This window comes from Diplotaxodon limnothrissa, linkage group LG7 (genome assembly GCF_057381915.1).
Source record: "Diplotaxodon limnothrissa isolate DT_005_m linkage group LG7, D_limnothrissa_male_GT1.1, whole genome shotgun sequence".
Lineage (NCBI taxonomy): Eukaryota > Metazoa > Chordata > Actinopteri > Cichliformes > Cichlidae > Diplotaxodon > Diplotaxodon limnothrissa.
In genome coordinates, this window is record NC_140602.1 from 41674875 (window position 1) to 41695388 (window position 20514).

Consider the following 20514-nt stretch of genomic DNA (forward strand, 5'->3'; position numbering starts at 1 on the left):
GCTGGAATAAATAACCTGTGAAGGACTTCTTATACAGACTGAGAATATTCAGTTTGTTACTTCTTGTTGTGACCACTTAGGCGGTGATCACAAGTGTTATTTCGTAGAAAACAAAAACTTGAAATTCCTTAACGTCCCTACCGAAGAGAGAGAAAAAAAAACGGGTTTAATGTGTTTTATGTGCTTACGGTCAACAGTGAGGTAGACTGACTCGGGCACATTTCACAGAGTGTCGGCGTACGATTTATCCAATGGATGCGGCTGCCGGGGTCGATGTCTGAGCCCTGCAGGATCAGCCTGTCATAGGGCATCATGATTTCTTTGGTTCTTCACAAGTGGATGAGGAATATCTCTCCTAAGATGCTGCTGTTGGTGGTGGTGATGCCGGTATTGTGGTTTTTACCTCTGGCTGGAGCGGCTCCTTCTCTGAGTACCGAGCAGCTGGACATGGGGGTGGTAAGTTTTCCATCTTTTTACACGGGGATAGGAAGTTTGCTACATTAACGTTTTTAGACATGCATGGGGAGTGGAAAGTTTTCAGACCTCCCGTGGGCATACCAACTCTCGGAAATGAGCAGTTTACCCTACTTTTGCATGTAGGAATGCCATCCTTTCCATTTGATCGAAACTGTAACACCTCGAAGCGGTCCAGTGTCCCTAGGGTAGCCTGGCGTTGCAGACTGGGTGTAATGGAGAAAAATAGGAGACTGTTGCCAAAGCAGGAATCAGAGTCCCTGTAATGGTGTTCAATAAATAAATGTAAATGTATTTGCCTTGGCGGCATATCGACCTCCTCCACAGCATGCTGACAAAGTATATCCTCCACTGATGAATGGCAAGCGGGGCTCCCTTCCAGCGCGACGACAACCTCAGCCATAGGACATTATTTCCTTTCCTCAGTAATGCCTCTAAAAGACTACTTCAGTATATTTTCCTCATGCTGAGTTTGATCAGCATGAGGGAAAAAAAAGATAAAGTGCAAACCTATTACTGGCGTGAGCTGCTAGTTTAATAGTTTTCATTAGTTTACTGTGGCGATAAATGGAATTAAAGTGTGGAACAAGTCCATAATTGTAATGTGAATTTTACTATTTACACTCTGTTTTATGAATAAGCCATGGTACAGTCAAAAAAAAAAATCACTCCATTCTTCTCAGTGAACTGTATTCAGCAAATTAAAGCTATTGTATAATATTTTCATCAGCAGCTTGGGCTCACAATACTTCCACTTTATATTTGGAGTTTAATGAGCTGCGGACTTGCAAATTAAACAAGTATCTGTTAATTAGGAACTCTTGAGACACTCTAATTAAGTGTATACATTAATGGCTATATTACAGATCAACTTCACTGTCTCATTAGGTTTTACTATTTCTTGTTATCTCCACATTGTTTTGCCTAATATAAAATCATAATCAGTCTCCCCATAGAGATTCATCCCTCCGAGCTTTGATGGATTCATATTGTATTGCTGTTCATTCAGCTTGTGTCTCCCTGCATTCGTCTCTGCCAGCTGCTTGTTTGTCTTTTTTTGTCGCTGTTGGTGGTTGTGATGGAGAAGATTGCACATTAAGTCTGTTATCAAAGAACTTTCAGGGTTGGTTTTCAAGCTCGACCAGTTCCACATATTACCTGGTGGATGTTTTGGAGACAACATTTTGTTTCCTTGGTCTTCAATACTCAGACCTACAGACATGTTTTGACCTTCAGTTTCTCAGGTTTGAAGAATACAGTGGGTTAATTGCAAATGTTTGGTCGCCATACCTTAAAGCCATCTTGATACTCAACAAATACTTGGTCTCTTATGTAGCCAGGAGAAACAGAACAATGTGTCCTTGACTTAAGTAGTTTTTCTTACCACTAAACCATCCTGGTTTGAGTTGGGGATGACTGGTTGGGTTTAATATTTGCTACTTAAAGCACTATCCTCATCAGTCATGTGTTTACATTGGCTCTCCTCAGGTTTGTGTTAGCTGCTTCACTACGAGTGGCTTTAGATGGGTTTGACTATAATGTTTACGTAATTTTTAGCCTATAAATAGTAGTGGGGGTAATGTCTAAGCATCACTGACAGGAGTGGTTAGACACATTGTTTTCATTGCTGATTAATGGAGTAATTTCTGCAACGAAACAGTTAGTTATGTCTAAAAGTCTAGAGAAAATAATGAAGAAATACTTGTCACAGTGTCTCAGAACCCAAGGTGACATCCACACATTTCTTGATTTTTCTAATCAACATTCCAGAACCTCAAAGTCTCCAATTTGTAATTTGATGAAGCAGAATAAATACACAAATTAACACACTGGAGAAGTTTTGCTTGAAAGCTGGGCCTTTATCGACGCTCTGACACCATGTCATTCCCTATCGTAACGTTAGCGCCATAGACTCAACAGTTTCAGCATATAGCATGTGTGCAATACCAGGATTTTTTTCTCAGTATGTGAAAGCAGCTTCAGGATGGTCATGGGTAGGCAGATGGACAGATGAGCACCGTTCTCCCCTGTGATTGGTTGATTAACTTTTAAATAAGACTTCTCCTGCATTGATGAAATCACAACATGAAGCGCCTTGAGGCGACTTATGTTGTGATTTGGTGCTATATAAATAAAATTGAATTGAATTGAATTGAATGAAATCACCCTGAGCTGCTGAAAAACAGGTGGATAATTAGTTGTTGAGGGTCTGAGTATAGCTTCTCCCCGGCTCAGCCCAGTGGTTTTCATAAGTGCTATACATTTGGGACTCGGTCCACAAAAACAACCATCTACCCACAGAAGCGTGTCCTGATCCCCAGCTCTACTGCTCCACAGTCCCATTACACTTCAGAGCTATTTCTTGGCTTTTAGTCGTGCTGAATGTAGCGCTGAATGTATCCATCTCTCTTTGTAACCACTGTACACAGTGACCATAATTAACTGCACCACAAACTTAAGCACAGCTCTGAGGCATGCAGTTTTCAGCTTTGCTGTTATCTAGTCCAGTACATCACTGCAGAGCACCAATTTGCAATTTCAGCATATGAGGGAACTACTACACAACAGCTATAATGGTCCCTGCACTATGTTTTCCACTCATAATGTCATTTTAATCCTGATGGCTGCTTTCTACTCCAGTACTGAATGTCTGACTTCCTCTGGGAACTGTTCATCTCTAATATTGTACTTGCTATTGCAGCTGTCTTAAGCTAGGTGTGGTGAGCGTAAAAGTTGTTGATAAAAGCACCTTAAGTACACTTTAATGCTGTAAAAGTGTGGAAAAAGTCACTTTCCTGCATTTAATCTTTTAATGCTGAAAATGTTAACTTATTTATTTTTTCATGTCTTTAAGCAATAAAACCAAATAAGTGTGTGGTATATGCCTGATGGGATAACCATTCCTTACCAGACTGCCTTTAACTCTCATTTTGCTTCATAATTCCTTTAATGAGAGCACCATCTGGTCTTCTGTCCACTGACTAAAGAAGGGAAAAAAAGGAAACCCTGGTTGACGCCACCCTCTTTACCACTGCTCCCTTTTTTCCTCTTCACTGCTAGACCTCATAATACTGAATTCTCATGCAACCGGCGTGCCCAGCCCCAACACTCCTCATTAGCTCTTTCTTTGCCTCTCATGAGTGCGCAGTTCACCAGTATTATATTCTGTCCCCTCAGTCATTCAGTCTCCTTCCTTCAATTTTCTTCTTCCAACCCAGATATAGGATGCTTTCTTTCTACCAGCACGTCATGGTTCTTCTGATTACACGTAGAGGCCCAGGGAGAGAGGCAGCTCAAAGAGAAAGCTGGATGCAGAAACAGTCAAGGGAAGGAGTGATGGAAGCATTGTGCACCGAAATGACTAATCAGCTATATATTATCAAAAAAAACTAACAAAGAAGGAAAAGAAAAGACAGCAGATATCGAATGAAAAGCAGGAAAAAGTAAAATGCTACTTCATTTCTATCATGCCCGACTTTTGGATACTTTTAGCACTACCGTTCCACTTCTATCTTGACGTGTGACCCTTATGTCTGTACTACTGCGCCATGGGGATTATATCCAGGACAAGGGCATTTTTTTCTCTGATGTCAAGGGGTAGATTTCTGTGCAGCATTGTGTCATGATTAACAGAGAGCGAGAGAGAGAGCGTTCATCATGTAATATATAACACATTCCTGGCTTCTCGGGAAGAGGGAGATACTGTGGAAATGAACCAGTCCTTCAATCTGCTCCTTTCCAATCTGTCATTGCAGCTTTGCTAAGTGTAAAAGTTCTCTTGGGACTTGCAAGTTTCTGAGGAAACTGTCAGAGTTCATAATATCCTTAGAGCCCAATTCAGCAAGGATCTTAAGGGCCCTGGTGCTCTGTTGGCTGCGCTGTAGCATGCTGGTGTGGGAGTTAAGTGTGGCAGCTGCAGCACTTCTGCATAATGTTTTCAGCCAGCAAATGAATTTGTCTGTATTATTTAAGCCATGAATGTGATAGTTGGTCTTGCCTTGTTTGTTCAAACTGCTAAATCCCTTTCTAATAATGAAGTTCTGAATTTTCCTGATCTTTGGCTGGTTTCACAAAGAGTGACTCTGACAATGGCTCAAATGTAAGTAATCAGATATCAGTGGAATAATTTGCAACACATTTTGGGAAAATTAAGACACAGCTGGTCATGCAACCACATCAAAACACTTATCTTTATTTACTCCAGCAGAAAATGGAAGCGAGTCCATAAAACCAGTGCTCATTTCTGTGTAACTCTCTGAGTTAAATTATGACTACCTAACTATACTGGCGAGTCTAAAATATCCTAGTAAAACAAGCCTCTAGTGCTCTGGGATGTGTTTTTGTGGGTTGCATGTGCATTTCAGATTTATATGCACCAAAACAAATTCACTCTTTTTCTGCCGTCTGACTTTATGTAACAGTAAAATGATTGAACTGGTTGGTGGCACAAGCACTCCAGGCTGGATCTTATCAGTTTATCTGCTTTTTATTTCAGCAGAAAAGGGTGGATATCTTAGTCTCAACACAGTAGTTCTCTCCCATCTATTTTTGTTTAGTTTTACAGTAGTGATGGATTTAATATTGTGGGCAAGTGAGTGATGTTTTCCACAACAGAGCTGCACGCGATTGGTTTGAACTGACTTCATTACTTGTGCAGGCACTCTCCAGGGCTCCCCATATAGAAAACCTCAAATCAACTCCATGTGGACAGTTCTATTTTAACTTCGGGGGCCTCGCCTTCCCTCTTGTCTTTGACCGGATCAAGGTTTTGGTTGCTGTTGCTATTCAAAGGGCCGACTACATCTTGTAATTACAGTGGTTTCTGGTGTTATGCTGGCTCACATGCTAAAACCTAAAATAATCCATAGCCATGCCAACTGAACTGCCAATAGACGGCTTTACTAGCACGATCAAGAAAACCCAAAAGGAACAACAAAGCTTCTCTGAAATTGCTTGCAGAAATTGGCAGAATTATAATAAATGTGGTTATGTCTGTATGTGAATGCCACTTTCTTCTTGTTTGTGTGTTTCTGTTTTATAAAATGTGTATAGATCGGTGTGTGTGTGTGTATGTGTTGGTCAGTGCCACACTAGTGATCTCATTATTTGTCGTTACAAAGCAGTTGTCATTTCTGAACAAGTGAAATAGATGGTTGAAATAAAGAAAAGGTGAGGGACTGGATGAGGACAAATGTTTGTCATCTTTGCAGTCAACTTCAAGACCGCTATGGGTTCATGATCCTATTCGTCTGAATGTCCAAATAAAATGAGGAGAATTACAGGAGCAGGAAGAAGACCAAGAGAGATTGAGTGGGTGGCAGAGATAAGCTGCGTCTCCATCCAAATATCACTGGCAATTAGACCTACTTTCTCTAGTCCACTGTTGATACTCAAACTCCTATCAAGTGAATATAATGAGCCAGTAACAATCTGCAGAATTTTAAGAGGCACTCGTGATCCTGTAAATTGCAGTTTATTTGACTGTTTGAATCGCATTCTGAAGTGGGCTTAATTTTGCATTTGGGTTTATGGTAAGAACAGAGCTTTGCTGTTTCGGACTCAAGTTTAAAAATAGAGTCAAACACAGCGATATGGACACACTTGCACGTGTGTGCATGCTCTGTGTGTATTTTTGAATGAGCATGCTTAATGTAGACATGCCAGTTGCCAACATTCCTCAGCTAAAGCTAAACAGACATCACTGCAAGGATCACTATAGAAACATGCGGCAGCTCTTTCATGGCTTTATGAATTGTGTACCAGGGCAGTCCATATATACATCCTTACATACATAGTCACTCCTTTATCTCTGAACTTATTAAGGCCCCCTCCTATCTTAAAGACGCCATAGTACCTTATTGTCCTAATAGAGCACTTCACTCTCAGACTGCACTTACTTGTGGTTCCTAGAGTTTGTAAAAGGCGAATGGGAGGCAGAGCCATCAGCTATCAGGCTCCTCTCCTGTGAAACCAGCTACCAGTTTGGATTCAGGAGACAGACACCCTCTCTACTTTCAAGCTTAGGCTTAAAAATGTTCCTTTTTGATAAAGCTTAAATGTAGGACTGAGTCAGGTGACTATGAACCATCCCTTTTAACTGCTACAATAGGCATAAGGCCATTACACACCAAGCAAGTTGCAGAAAAGTGACATGAAACTCGGAATTTTTCAGACACAAAATTGTTGTGAAACTTATATACATACTAACAGTTTGGTAACTGTTGGGGTGTCTTTCTAATACTGTAGAGTCTTTACTGTACACACTGCCTTGAAGCAACTGTTGTTCTGAATTAGTGTTATTTAAATAAAACTGAATTGAATTGAACTTTAAAATGGAATTACATAGATGAATTTGCATACTACCTGCTCATAGAGCAAACATATTGATGCAATGCCACTCTATTATACAGTTCCTAGCTCATGTAAAGTGGATTTGTTTGACAATTTTCCATACCATTAAAGGTCACAGAGATTAACAATGGTGTACATGTGACACTGATGGCTGATTATTTGAATGACAGGCAATTACATATCACCGTATGACCTTTCTGTTATAGTTTGAGATTTCCCAAAGTTGATGCAAGCAAAAGGAACAAAAACAAAGGCTGCTTTCAGATTTTTAACTTAACATGTTTACATCACTCGGCTGCACAGATGAGGAAGTGTTTTTCTCTAAACATCCATCATCTGGATGTGTGCAATGCATAGAGACAGATAATTGCTAAAAAGTGCCATGTGACACAGATCAAATACTCGAATTTCACCTAGCATCTGGAGCATAAACTGGAGTAAGGCCATGAGAGGACATGTTTATTGAGTGAGATTCCATTTGAAATACTCCAAAAGGCTACAGCATCACAGACGCTGTCCCGTCAATCAAAGCAGCCGCACCTTCCATCTTTAAGCTCGAACAAAATGAACACAAGTGAGTTGTTTAAAAAAAAAAAATCCAATGACCAAACAGTTTTTTAAAAGTGGGAAACTATCCAAAATCTTGTCTTGTACCAGGCTGTAAACATGCATTTTAACACTGTTGATTTGGGGCTTACTTTTACAGTCAGCCTCAGTGGGCTGCAGTTTTGGCACTTCCATGTTGGCTTCCTCGTGTAGAGTCTGCAGCAATATTAAGGTGGATATTGCATGTCAAAGTTAAATCAAGAGGAATGCCGGGATCCAAGATTTCCCAGCAGAACATTTGTTTGTAATATGATTCGTGCTGTACACTCAACCTTCCAGTGGGTTTCTAGTGTTGTGGATAATTGGTGTATAGGTTAACCCATAGAAACAAACAAGTCAAAGTCTAATTCTGTCAGGTCTGTTATGTATTTGTGTGTAACCTTCTTTTATCCCCACTATCAAGGGACACTGGCTAAGCTTTATTCAGTCCATGTGTCTGTTGGGCTTTCTCTCATTGCCATGCCACATTAGCACCCACAGAGAGAAGAACTTCAAAGAAGGTTTGGGGGCTTTTTACCCTCAATGGAGACACTTAAACTTATGCTTATTAAATTAGGCTCCAGTTGTAGGGGGGGCTGTTTTAATTGGCTCCATCAGTTTGTTTATCTTTAATCTCTTGCTGACATTTTAAGTCCTCTTTCTACTTGGCATCCCCGTTTTACCATCTCCCACTACCCCATTCAGTCACAAAGGTTATCTACCCTTCTGTTACTGATGCATGTCCATATTAGGGAAAAAAAACATGAGAAGTGGACTTCTAACAGTGAAACTGTAATAGATTTGTTTTCGGAAGTGAGGAGAAAGACACATATTACACTAAATGTTTTGGGTACTGAGTAGATTTTCCTCTTTAACTCTGCTGGATTTTTCATTGACTTTGGCATCACTCAGTACATACCGTCTGTCTTCTGCCATAAAGTGAAGGTTAATTTGTACTGTAATTTTTAGGCCTGCCATTAATACCCTTTGTACTGAAATTTGCTCATTTTGGGAAAAAAGAATGCAGAGACTTGTGTTTAAACAGGTGCATCTTTCTGGCCTCTCAGAAATGAGGTACAAGTTGCACAAATTAAGCACATTTTTCTCATAGTAAACAAGATTTTGTGACAAGCCGGTGGCTGTCTCAGCAAGGAGGTTTACACACACTCTCTGACAAAAAGCATTCTTCAAAATGCAAAAAAACTGCAAGCCATTGTGGGCATCATTCCAAACAGTGTGTAGGTGTCCCTTTTATAATTTATCATATGAAACTAAAGCATTTCCCACAGAATTTGTTTCTGTTTGTTGCAGTAATGAGGGTGGATATGCATTCATGCAAGCACATGTATGGAGGCAGACCCCATACCTTCTTATAGAAATAATTAAGTAGCACCTTATATTGTGACTTTGTCAGTAAATTATAAAGCAATAATTAGCATTCTCTCCAGTGTGTACATGGACACCAACTCGATCAAATAAAACATTAAGCAATATAATCAGAGTTTCCCTGACCCTGCAGACTCACTAAACTTCACAGTCTTGGACTGCAGTTGATGACAGTAGTCGTTGTTCTGCTTTGCTGCCTCGGTGAGGTTGACATTTTGGCACGTGAACTAATATCCATGTGCTGCAGGTTCTTTTTAGAGAGGCACTCAAGCAAAAGTAGATCTCCGGAGCAAAAGTATGGTCAGTTGTAAATAGCTGCAGTGGAAGTTAGAGTCCATCTGATGCCTTACAAGTTTCTTTTTGCATAAGGAACTGAATGATATCAGGGACTGCAACCACAGGAACCTGGCCAGCAAGCCTGCCAGAAGATAAGATGCCATGATGGGAAATATGGGGAAATAAAGGCGTTATTTGCTAGGAAATAAATCACAGATCTTGATCTTTTGGGCTTAAAATAAGTCAAAAAACATGCAAGTTAATATACTGTCATAGTACTGGGTCTGTAACTCAATGTTTTGTGTATCTTCGTTTTATTCTTTGATTGTTGTATGTTCTCAGTGTTTCCTGTTTTATTTTAAAATAGTCTGTTGTGTCTTTATCATTGTGTTTAGATTCACTTCTCCTGTAATGTCCTTAGGTTCATTTGTGTCAGCTGTTTCCTCATGTGTTTCCACTCCCCCTGATAGTGTGTATTTAGTCTGTGTTTCCGTTCACTCATTGTCAGGTTGTCTGTTATTCCACACCATAGGCATCATAGGTTTCACAGTTTCATAGGCGTTCATAGTCTGCTCCCAGTGTAGTTTTGTCGTTTTCTGTTTTTCCCCTTAGCATTCTTCTTGTTTGCCTTCATTTAGCCCTAATAAAGATTCGCTTTTGTTTTGCAAACCAGCTCCGTCTCCTGCAGTGTCTACTCTTGGGTCCGTTTAAAAAATACATCGACGCACCCCGCCGTGACATGTACCTAAGCACCCATCTCAAGTAAACTCTGTATAGTAAACACAGATTTTGTGTTTTCTCAACCCATTAATGCATTTTCCATTCCATGACTCCTGGGTTGACCATGTTCCATTATTAGTAGTCAGAAAAGCAAGGAAAACAGGATTTGTTTTGCTCACTCAGTCAACCCATTCATCAATCATTAACAATACATCACATTGCAGTTGTTCTTTTTTTGGCCCTGAAAAACATTGGCATTTCCAACTTCCATCTTCAAATGGAATGCTGTATATATCCCAGTTGCCATAGTGTGACAGGTTGACTACAGCCTGGACAGGTTGCCAGTCTATTGCACTGCTAACATAGATAGATGAACAGCCATTCATGCTTGCATTCAATTTAGACTCACCGGTTAGCTTAACATACACGTCTTTGGATCGTGGGAGGAAGCTGGAGTAGCTGGAAAAAACCCACGCAGACACAGAGAGAACATGCAAACTCCTCAGAGAGACCCGAGCCCACCAGTGGATTTGAACCAGACGTCAGTGCAAGACTGTGCTGCCTTTTATCTAATTCTGCTTATAATTTACACATAGATTTGTGTTTACATATGCTTGATTATTGTCTAACTAACCCAACATATTGCAGTTCATATAAATGTATCACACTAGTCTTTTGTCCATCCAATCACCTGTATTTTCTTCTTCATGAATACAGATTCAGAAGGGTGAAAATATATCACATTTTGGGTCCAATTTCGTTTAAGTCTTTTCTCATCTATACTGTCTGCTTTTTTTATGTTCTGTATTACTTTTTCTGTGACTTTGTTGACTCATTCTGTGCCTCTTAATGTCTTTCCTCTTGTGTATTCTCCACTGTTGTCTCCATACCTCTTTCTCTAGACAACTCTTGTCTCTGCACCCTTCTTGTTTCTTCCTCCGGGAACAGACAGTGGTTCAGTCTCATCTTTTTGTATAGTGAGCTGTCCTTAAGCCAGGGATTAAATGATTCATTTACAGTCACATTTTAATCCTTGTTGCCATGCTCTCACACATACAAACATGCAAATTAGGACAGATTTTCCTCCCAAGTGTCTGGGAAAATGACATTCACACCTCCAACTGAATGGAAACTTGGTGTCAGAATAAGCTCATCCATCAGAATGTACCACATTCTTTCAACTAGTCAGACTTGTATCCCATTATATGCACATTGTGTATTCACCAGAGCAAAAATACTTCCTGAAGTGAAGTGATTGAGTGTTTCAGCAGGGTAGCGGGTGTGCCATCTGCTTGCAAAATAGTGTGTAGCTGTGGAATCTTACATTGAATGCCATCCTTGCCTCCATTTTCAGTCTTTTCTGTTCACTGCATACAATTTTTGCAATCCAGTTCAATTATAAACCATTTTAACTGAAAACAAAGTGGAGCAGTATTCTTCAAATTTTTTGTGCCTTCTTGTGCTAATGTCAAGAAATATGCCAGTTAATTTTGATTTTGGACTTGGTATTTGTGTTTCTAAGAGGAAACTTGCTTTTTAAAAATAAAAATAAAATTAAATGAATGGCTTGTCTTTAGCCATTTAGTCAAGAGTCCAAATCATTCAAGCTCAAGTTTGACATTTGGCAGCAGAGTCCAGGCTATGATCAGAGCTGTAACCCTCTGACTCTGGATTCTTCTTTACTCTTTTTTCCTTGCAGGAAAGATATTCTGTAGCAAAAATGGATCTTGTTAAAAAGAGGTCAGTGCTAGAATTACAATAAATAAAAAAGGACAATTTATTCCTAAGTATTTGTACTTACTAATCTGTTTTTAATATTTGTTCTTTAGCATCCACTTACGAAAGGGTTTAAGAGCTTATATATACTGTAATCTTTTTGACGCCTACTTCCTATAGAGCTTTTGTCACATCTCTTCTTAGCAGAGGTGGTGCTATGTGCCAGATCCATTGTGGCTCCCTTGGAGAAATTACATAGTATATGGATAAATAGTGCTAAATATATCAAGTGGGCCAGATAATTTGAGGTATACAAAGAAAGTCATGGCGTGGATGTAGGTCCATTCAGTATATAAGCCTCATTGTTTTTGGTTCTTGTGATCTTCACTGAATAATGCTCAGCTTTTTAAAAGAGGCGAGTGGTCTAAGCTGGACTTTAATTTAATGCCACCACATATCTCGCTCCTTTTACTTCTGCAACAAGATATTGAATGCTTTTCATTACAGCTAAAATCATCACACATACTCTTACAGAATCAAATAAAAGTAGCTAATAATGAAATTTTCACAATAGCTTTAAAGTGTTTTACGACAGTCACAACTGTCTAATTACCTAACCACTGGTCTGTGAACATCTGTCCCAGTGTTCATAAACTACTGAAATAAAGAAAGACTTTTACTGCAGTTTCCTATGGGAAACATTTAATTAGCGAGCATATATAGGAGCGGCAAAAACCTCAAAGGCTGACATATTTGGTTTTAAATAAGGTTTAAATCAAGCTCTTTTTTTTTTCATTGAAAAAGTTGTTAGTAACTAATTTAAATTTCTTATTTTCAGTAATGTGACTTAAGTCTGTTCATTGGCTTTTAAAAAATTTGATTGTCTTTAGTAACAGAACTTTGTTTTTAAATTTACTATTATTGTTGTTGTTGTTATTTTATGATTTTTTTTAAAGTCCAGCTCTTCGCACAACACATAGGAAATTGGTGGAAAATTAAAGATGCAGCTGGAAAGAAGAAGAATGAAAGAAATAATCACAAACAGATTAGCAGTAACCGCGAATGACACAAAATAACAGCACACTTTGTTGCTAAACGTAGGCATTAAAGATATTCCACAAAATCTGCACCACCCCCTGGGCCTAAAATTCATAAAGATAAATATTAAATTAATATAAAAAAAATGATAGGAGTCAAAAATAATTGAGAAACAAATAACCAGTATGAGTAACTAAAAATGAGTGTACTATTGTCATATCAATTGAGCTAAGATACAAATTTATACATTAACTTGTCAAGCAACATTATGATAAAAGCCTGAACATGCTGATAAATGGGACTTGACCTGTTTGAGTGTCACACGATCTAATGTGCTTCCTCTGATTAGTGGTGTTGTCGATATAGTAGCTTTGGCTGACAAAGGGAATTGAAGTTTCTGCCAGGAAAAAACAAAACATGTTTTGGAAGAGACTCAGTGGGAGATTTAGTAAGATTTGAAATGATGACATTTGTTTATCGTATACTACGCAGTGAGAGCTTTTGCTTGATAGCCTTTTCTCACTTTTGAAGGAGGTAACATTTAGAGGCTTTTACAAATGAACTGTTCATATATAGTTCTGTAAGGGCTTGTAATGGGCAGGCAGCCTGTCCAGTGTGTAACCCGTCTCTTTCCATATGACAAATGGGAAAGGCTCGTGCACTCCCACCTCCCCGCAAGAAGGCTTGCATCAGTGGTTAGGAAAATGAAGGCATGCATAGTTCTATACAAAAAATATTACAATCCAGAAAAATCTAATTCTTTGTTGAAATGTTTCTGTATTTTCTGTATTTACAATCAAATTAGCAACTTCAAGTATATTTAGTGTCTTGTGACAATGTATCTCTGGGATAACGGCACTGAGATCTACCCAATGTTTGAGAAACATTTATTTTTGACAAAGCACCAGGAGCACACTGGTAGAGGTGACCAGAGCAACACTTCAAACTGCTCGAGTCATGACTGACTCACTGATTCAGTTTAAGTAGGGCTGCCTCTTGTTTTAAGTGAAGCTTATCATACATAAAATTGGCCGTCCTTCTCTGCTGAGAGAAAGTCCTGTTTCCATGAAATTTTGCACTTGTGCTATTACCTATGTCAGATAAAAATTATCAGATAAATTTATCTCAGATAGATTAGTATTAGCACTACCAAACGACAAAGCAAATCTTTATTTTCTAATGGTTTAGCGATGTAAAAGTCAACCAGCCATGGACTGAAATGGGAAGATTTCCAATGTTCGTGGTCAGCTGAATGGCCTGTCAGCGTTCCACGGTGAAGCAAACAACCATGTGCACACTCATTTCCACACACTAACATGATCTTAGCAAGGAAACTCTTAGTTGTGAATGAAGACAGAAAGTTTGCCAAAGTAAACCGTGGGGTGGACCACCTGCAACAAATCTCCTTCACCTAGCTTAATGTTAAAGAAGCAGACAAAGGCAAAAGCTAAAGCTATCCAACGCTCTTATGGAATCAGAACGATGCCACCTTGAAACGAAACCGAAAAAAATATTGAAACCGAAAAAAAATATTGTAACTGAAATAAATGTACTGAAAAATCTTGTATTGAAACCGAAAAAAAATTGATAGTGAAAAACAATTAATTGAAACTGTCATTTTTTTGTTTTCGCTTACAATTTTTTTTTTTCGGTTTCAATCCATTTTTTTTCGGTTTCAAACCATTTTTCAGTTTCACTCTGCTGGCACTGTTTTGGCGTACGGGGGCGCGCTGGGGGGCGGGGATTCCGACCCGCATGTATTTGCATATATTATAATGCTGACCAATGACTGGAGAAAACACTGACGACGCGGCTGCGGTCACGGACAAACTCGCACGTGTCTGTTCGGGAATGGCAGATGCCGAGAGGTCCAGCGTTTACATTACCGACTATTTCAAAGTGACAGCCTGAGGTGTTCTTCAGTAAATTGGACTACCGGACAGGAGGACCTGAGGCCCCACCGCATTATTTTTGGTAAGTTAAATGTGTTTGTAAGCTAATCCGTAATTTAGGTCCTTAGCTAGCTACCTGAGGACCTAGCTAGCTAAAATGAGCACTCGGCTGTCGGGGAAACATGTTTTGTAAAGTTCGTTTAGCTAACCCGTGCAGGTGAATGAATTTACCCTGACTAAAGAAATCAAGAGAAACGCACCGGGCTGCTCAGTGACTAACCACGGTTACTGTACTTTTATTATGAGTATTATACTGTAAGAGCAACGGGCTGGACTCTGCTTCTGCTCCTGTGCAGAGCTGATTATTAAATATGTGCAAACAGCAGCATGTTTTCTGTCGCTTTCCACATGTGGAAGGACATTAAAGCCAACTTTTAAATTCCCCTCATTAGTCAATAGCTACGGATTAAATAGCAAAGCCCGATACTTATGTACTGAAACCAACTACTTCCGCTTGTCAGCTTTAGTTAAAATGTTACATTTTTCACCTGGTTATTTTTTTAGCTTTTTTTTTTTTTTTTTTTTTTTTTTACGGAGTTTGTTACAAATATTCAGGTTAAAAAACTGTCCAAATTATTTTTAATGAATTATGTTCACAAAGTCACATGTTCAGTACTCTGTACAGCTTGCATCCTTTAGGACAAATAATTTGAAACGTTAATATTTCTTGTTCAATACTGAGCTGATAACACCTCTGTATGTTGTGACCAGGATGCAGCAGCAGACTGAACCTCGACTGAAACCTGCTCCATCATCTCATCTTTGCAGATGTCCATTTATAAAGCATCATAAAGCATACCCTTCTCACCCTGGACACAGTCTGTTTGACCTGCTCCCCTCAGGCAGGAGGCTCCGGTCCATTCGCACCAGAACCTCTCGCCACAAGAACAGTTTCTTCCCCTCTGCTGTTGGACACATGAACAATAACCACATGACTGTCCCCGCCACTAACACATGACCCTACGCTGTGTCACTGCATCATTTCATGTCTGGCACTGATCACCACCTGCACTCATGTATATATCTTTCTACGTAGCACTCATAATTCTTATTCTCATGTATATATCTCATGTATATCTCATGCACATATCTTTCTTTCTACATAGCACTTTAATTCTTATTGTTTGCACTGAAGCACCGCAGCAATTTCCTAATGTTGTAAACCTCAACATCTGGCAATAAACCCATTCTGATTCTGATTCTGATCAACAACTCAAAGGTAAACATGATATTAGAAAATGTGTTAGTAAGGCCTTTAAAACAAATAAAAAAAAATAAAAAGCTGTCGGCAGAACTGTAGGACTGAACAACTTCAGATCCCGAGTGTGTGAGGACGGAGAAGGATCAGCTCTATTTCAGATTTGAGAGATAAACTTTATATTTCAGTTTGTGATGATTCTGTTCTGTTTGTGATTACAGGAGCTGTCCTCAGATTTAGACCTCAGCACCACCCAGTGACAGCAGACAGATCATCCTATATCTTCAATCTTTGTAGTAACTCCAAAATTAACTGAAGAAAACAGTACAAAGGTTAAAGTACCACATGTGCTGTCAGTGAAAGCTGCAGCTGTTTTATTGATAAATTTAAAGACAAAAAGTCAAAAGGATTAATCACCCCTGTAACTGTGTCACTATACATCAGCATTAACAGTACCTCAGTTTGGTGTTTCAGAAAACTGCTGATCTCAGACCAGGGCCCTGTTTCAGGAAGCCGGTTTGGAAAACTCAGAGTGAAAAACGACACTCACGGTTGAGTAACCCCGAACTGTCCAACTCGGAATATTCCGTTTCAGAAAGGCTGATAACAATTAGTTCAGTCAACGCGGAGTTGCTTTAACCCCAAGTGAAGCGCGCGGACGAGGATACATAAAGCCCTGATAAGCGGAGCACAGATTAAGCGAGTCACCATGGAGACGGAGGGAAAGAAGGCGCGGTCAATGTATTTCACAGCGCTTGAGGCCGAAATTCTGATGGCAGCATATGCCGATAACATGCAAATTCCGCGGAAAAAAGTAACACAGCCACAGCTGCAAAAGCATGCATGGCAAAACATAGCCGACAGAGTCAATGCGTGAGTGTTAATTTAAACATTGATCGAGGGATTTCCACCCATTTAACACGTTATTTTATCATATGTTATTTTATTTGTTATTTTATACATTTTATTTTGTGATGTGATGTGAGCGCAGGTGCAACCCAACAGGCCCCAAACGTGCCTGGCAGCAAGTAAAAATGAAATATAAAAATATAGTCCAAACAGGTAAGGTGTAATTGTATTATGAGCCATAGTGCTTGGTCTGTTTGTCCCATGTAAATCAATTGCAGTTAGAGGCTACATTAATTTTCTTTCTGTAAGCACTTATTGAAATTATCTGAGCACATTACAAGTACATATTTGCTTACTCTGTATGCTCAAATGTGGCCCGTTATAGCCAACAGAAAAAAAGCGGAGGCCCGAAAAACAGGTGGGGGTCCTCCACCACCACCACTCACAGAGGCTGAGCAGTTGGCCCTCAGCCAAAACAGTGGGCGCCCTGTGGCCGAAGGCATCTCTGCGGGGACATCCTCTGAGGCAATAACCCCGCAAGACACAAGTGCCTACATAAGGGGTAAATTCAAAATAATACATGATGTGCATACATCCTTTCTTCACAGTCACCTTTGCAGTGCGACACATTCATTTGATAAACTCTTTACCATAATGAATTATTTTGTAGTGAAGTTATTTTCCGACTGATTTTGCCTTCCCTCAGCCTTGGTTGTCTTTGAGAGCATAATGACAATGAAGTGTAAGGTGCTTGGTATGTTTGTTAATTGCCATTTGGTCCCTTGTAAGTTATAAGTGACCTGTATAAACCTCATATTCTATCAGTTGATGGTGATGGTGTACTGCATCTGGTGCAGCCTCCTGTTGAGCCAGACCAACATGCAGTTGTGAGTAATACTCCACAGATTATATGAGTTTACAGTAGAACAGCAATGTTGTCTATTTCTTTACTACAGGAAAATAATGAAGAAACATTGACAGCTGTTACAGAGGAGGAAGCAACAGAGACACTTTATGAGGTTTACATCTTTTAATACTTTGTGTACAGGAAATACAGGCGACCAATAAAGCCAGTTGAACAAAAAATCTGTTTATTCTTCTTTCAACATGTTGAGGTGATGGGTCAAAGGAAATGATTGTGACATATGGTGTCTCTGACTGCGCTTCCATCTTGTATGTCCGTGGGAGGGTCAGGATGTTCATGGTTTGGATCACTGCTGATGTTTGGTTCAGAAGGACAGTGTTCTCCTCTAATTGTGGCAATGTTGTGAAGAATCACACATGCCACAATAATGTCACATGCCCTTTCTGGGGTGACCCTGAGTCTTTGCAGGCACTGGAACCGGGCCTTAAGCATTCCGATAGTCATTTCAATTCTGGCTCTTGTCCTGCAATTAGCCAGATTATATCGCTGCTGTGGGCCCGGTTCAGGGTCAGGGTAAGGGGTAAGCAAATAGGGTAAACATGGATACCCCCTATCACCAAGCAAGTAGCCAGTGAACTCTCCTAAGACAGAAGGGTACACTTCAGTTCAAATGTCCCTGAAGCAATTGGTCTTTATATATTTTAAAGTATTCTCAACTCACCATGTCCAAATTTTGTGCTCAGTGTACATTCACGGAATATTTGTGAGTCATGGACAGAGCCTGGCCACTTGGCTTCCACATTTGTGATAATGTTGGCAGCATCACATATGATCTTCACAGTGCAGAGAACACAAATTAGCATCCATTACTATAATGAAATAATTTGTTAGTTTGACATGCTACAGGGAACTATGTACCTGTACATTAATGCTGTGGAAAGACTTCCTGTTCACATAGTCTCCTTCATTTACTGAAGGAGCAATGATTGGAATGTGAGTGCCATCTGTACAGCCAATCACGCCTGGGAACCCTGAAAATAAATGTGCAATTTAAGTAGTAGTCCAAGTATCACCACATCATAAATTAAGTTTTGTTCATCCTGATACCTGCAATTTTGTGGCATCCCTCTTTGATAAATCTTGTGGGTCTGTGACCGGGGAACACCACAAACGAGTACAGGAGACGTTTCAGTGCAACTGTAACATTCCTGACTGCCCGACAGACGGTAGCCTTGGAAACGTGCTCAGCGTCACCAATATTATACAGAAAGCTCCCGTTTGCAAAAAACCGAAGTGCAATACAAATAATATGCAATGAACTGAGAGCATGTCCGCGATGTGTCACATGCGTAATATATGGCCTGAGGATGTTATCCAAATAAATTATAGATTGTGCTGAGAAACGGTAACGTTCGCACAGAAAATCATCAGGAAATGATAAAATGTCCAAACGCGCTCTGATCACTCTCTCCCGGCGGAGAGCTCTGCGGAGAATTTGGGCTTCACGATCTACTGGCTCTTCAAGGAAGTGGCACGCCATGTCCGACACTTCCTACTGTCAGGTTTCCGACAAAGGGGCGGAGACAGTCAGGGTTAGTTGTAGTAAACCTGCTAGGGGGCAGGTTAGCTTCACGGAGTGTGTCGTCATAGTGACTCACTCAGGCTGCAGCTGAACTCGCTTTGTGAAACCGAAAACCCAGAGTTTTCGTTAACTCAGGGTATACTTACTCAGTTTTTCCACTAAACCGGCTTCCTGAAACAGGGCCCTGCACAACTTCTGTTTTAAACACTGAATGTACTCAGCTACATGAAGAGCACATGATGTTTTCTCTGACACAATTAAATAAAACCTGATTAAAGTCAATGGTTGTTACTTATATTTGAACTAAAAACTTGTGATCTGGAATTCTTTCACTGTTTTTTGACAATGGTGTGTTATTTATCATAAAGTAATTCAGAGTCATTCATACCAGAGTAACCAGTGAGCACAACATATATTTAACTTTCTACAGGACTTAAAGCTATTACTATAGCTTATAGCTATAGCTATTACTTAACTGCACTACTGTATAGTTCTGTGTAAATAATCATTCTGTACATATAATTTTTAATCCTACAACTGTTTATAACTTGCATAGTTCACATTTCTGTATAACTGTATATCTCAGATTTCTGTATAGTTTTTCATATTTATATCCTGTTCATAGCCTGTGCATAGTTTGTACTCACTACAGCCTGTACATACTTCATACCATGTACATTGTAACATACCATAATAGACCCATTTCTGTAATATACTTACAATATATATTAGCAATAATATAGATATGTAATATATCTATATCATGGCTAAAGCACTTCTGGATGGATGCAAACTGCATTTCATTGCCCTGTACCTGTGCATGTGCAATGACAACAAAGTTGAATTCTATTCTATTCTATTATGTAAAAGTCCAGACACTCTGAGGATTATCTGAGTACTTCTAACATTACACAAAGCAAAGGTCTCCATCAGTGTTCATGAAATGCTGGGTTTATCTTGTGAGGGAGCTGCTGGTGAAGATCACGAGCCCTGCTTGATCCCGGCGACGAGTTTCAGTCTTCCTGGTGTTTCTGAAATGATGCCTCTCACTGTGGGTCAACAGAACTTCTGGCACAGGACAGCTGTAATGAAAGAAATTGAAGAAGTTTTGGGAAAAAAAAATCTTGGAAATGCCCTAAATGTGAGAAGCAGATTTTGTATTTACTTTTCTTTTGCCAATCAAGATAAAGTATAATTTTCACCATACAATTACTAACCTTGTCATCTCCTGCACTGTCTGTTTTGGGTTCTGGGCTTGTCCTTCCCAGCACTCATGAGACTGCTTTGCTGCACTGTGGTATGAGGTGCTAACCTGTTGACAGTGTTGGGAAGGTTAATTTTAAAATGTATTCCACCAAAGATTATAGAAGTACCAACTAGATGTTAAAATCTTAATATAAATGAGTAACAGTAGGTGGACATTAGGTAAGGCTGCACTTTTTGCAGCGATCTCGTGTAGAAAACTATTCAGCGCGTATATAAAACAGGTCAGCGGCTCCGAACCGTAGTAAAGGGACCTCTG

The 20514-nt window shown here is 39.6% G+C and overlaps 1 protein-coding gene across 1 annotated transcript in view; it reads left to right on the forward strand.

Moving 5' to 3' along the window:
• Positions 1-312: 312 nt before the first annotated feature.
• The window catches only part of LOC146628802 (matrix metalloproteinase-17-like), a 99298-nt gene continuing 79096 nt past the window's right edge, over positions 313-20514 (forward strand). Inside the window, exon 1 of the mRNA XM_085358091.1 lies at positions 313-456. Within this exon, the coding sequence (XP_085214217.1) occupies positions 313-456 (144 nt within the window). The remainder of the gene's footprint in view (positions 457-20514) is intronic.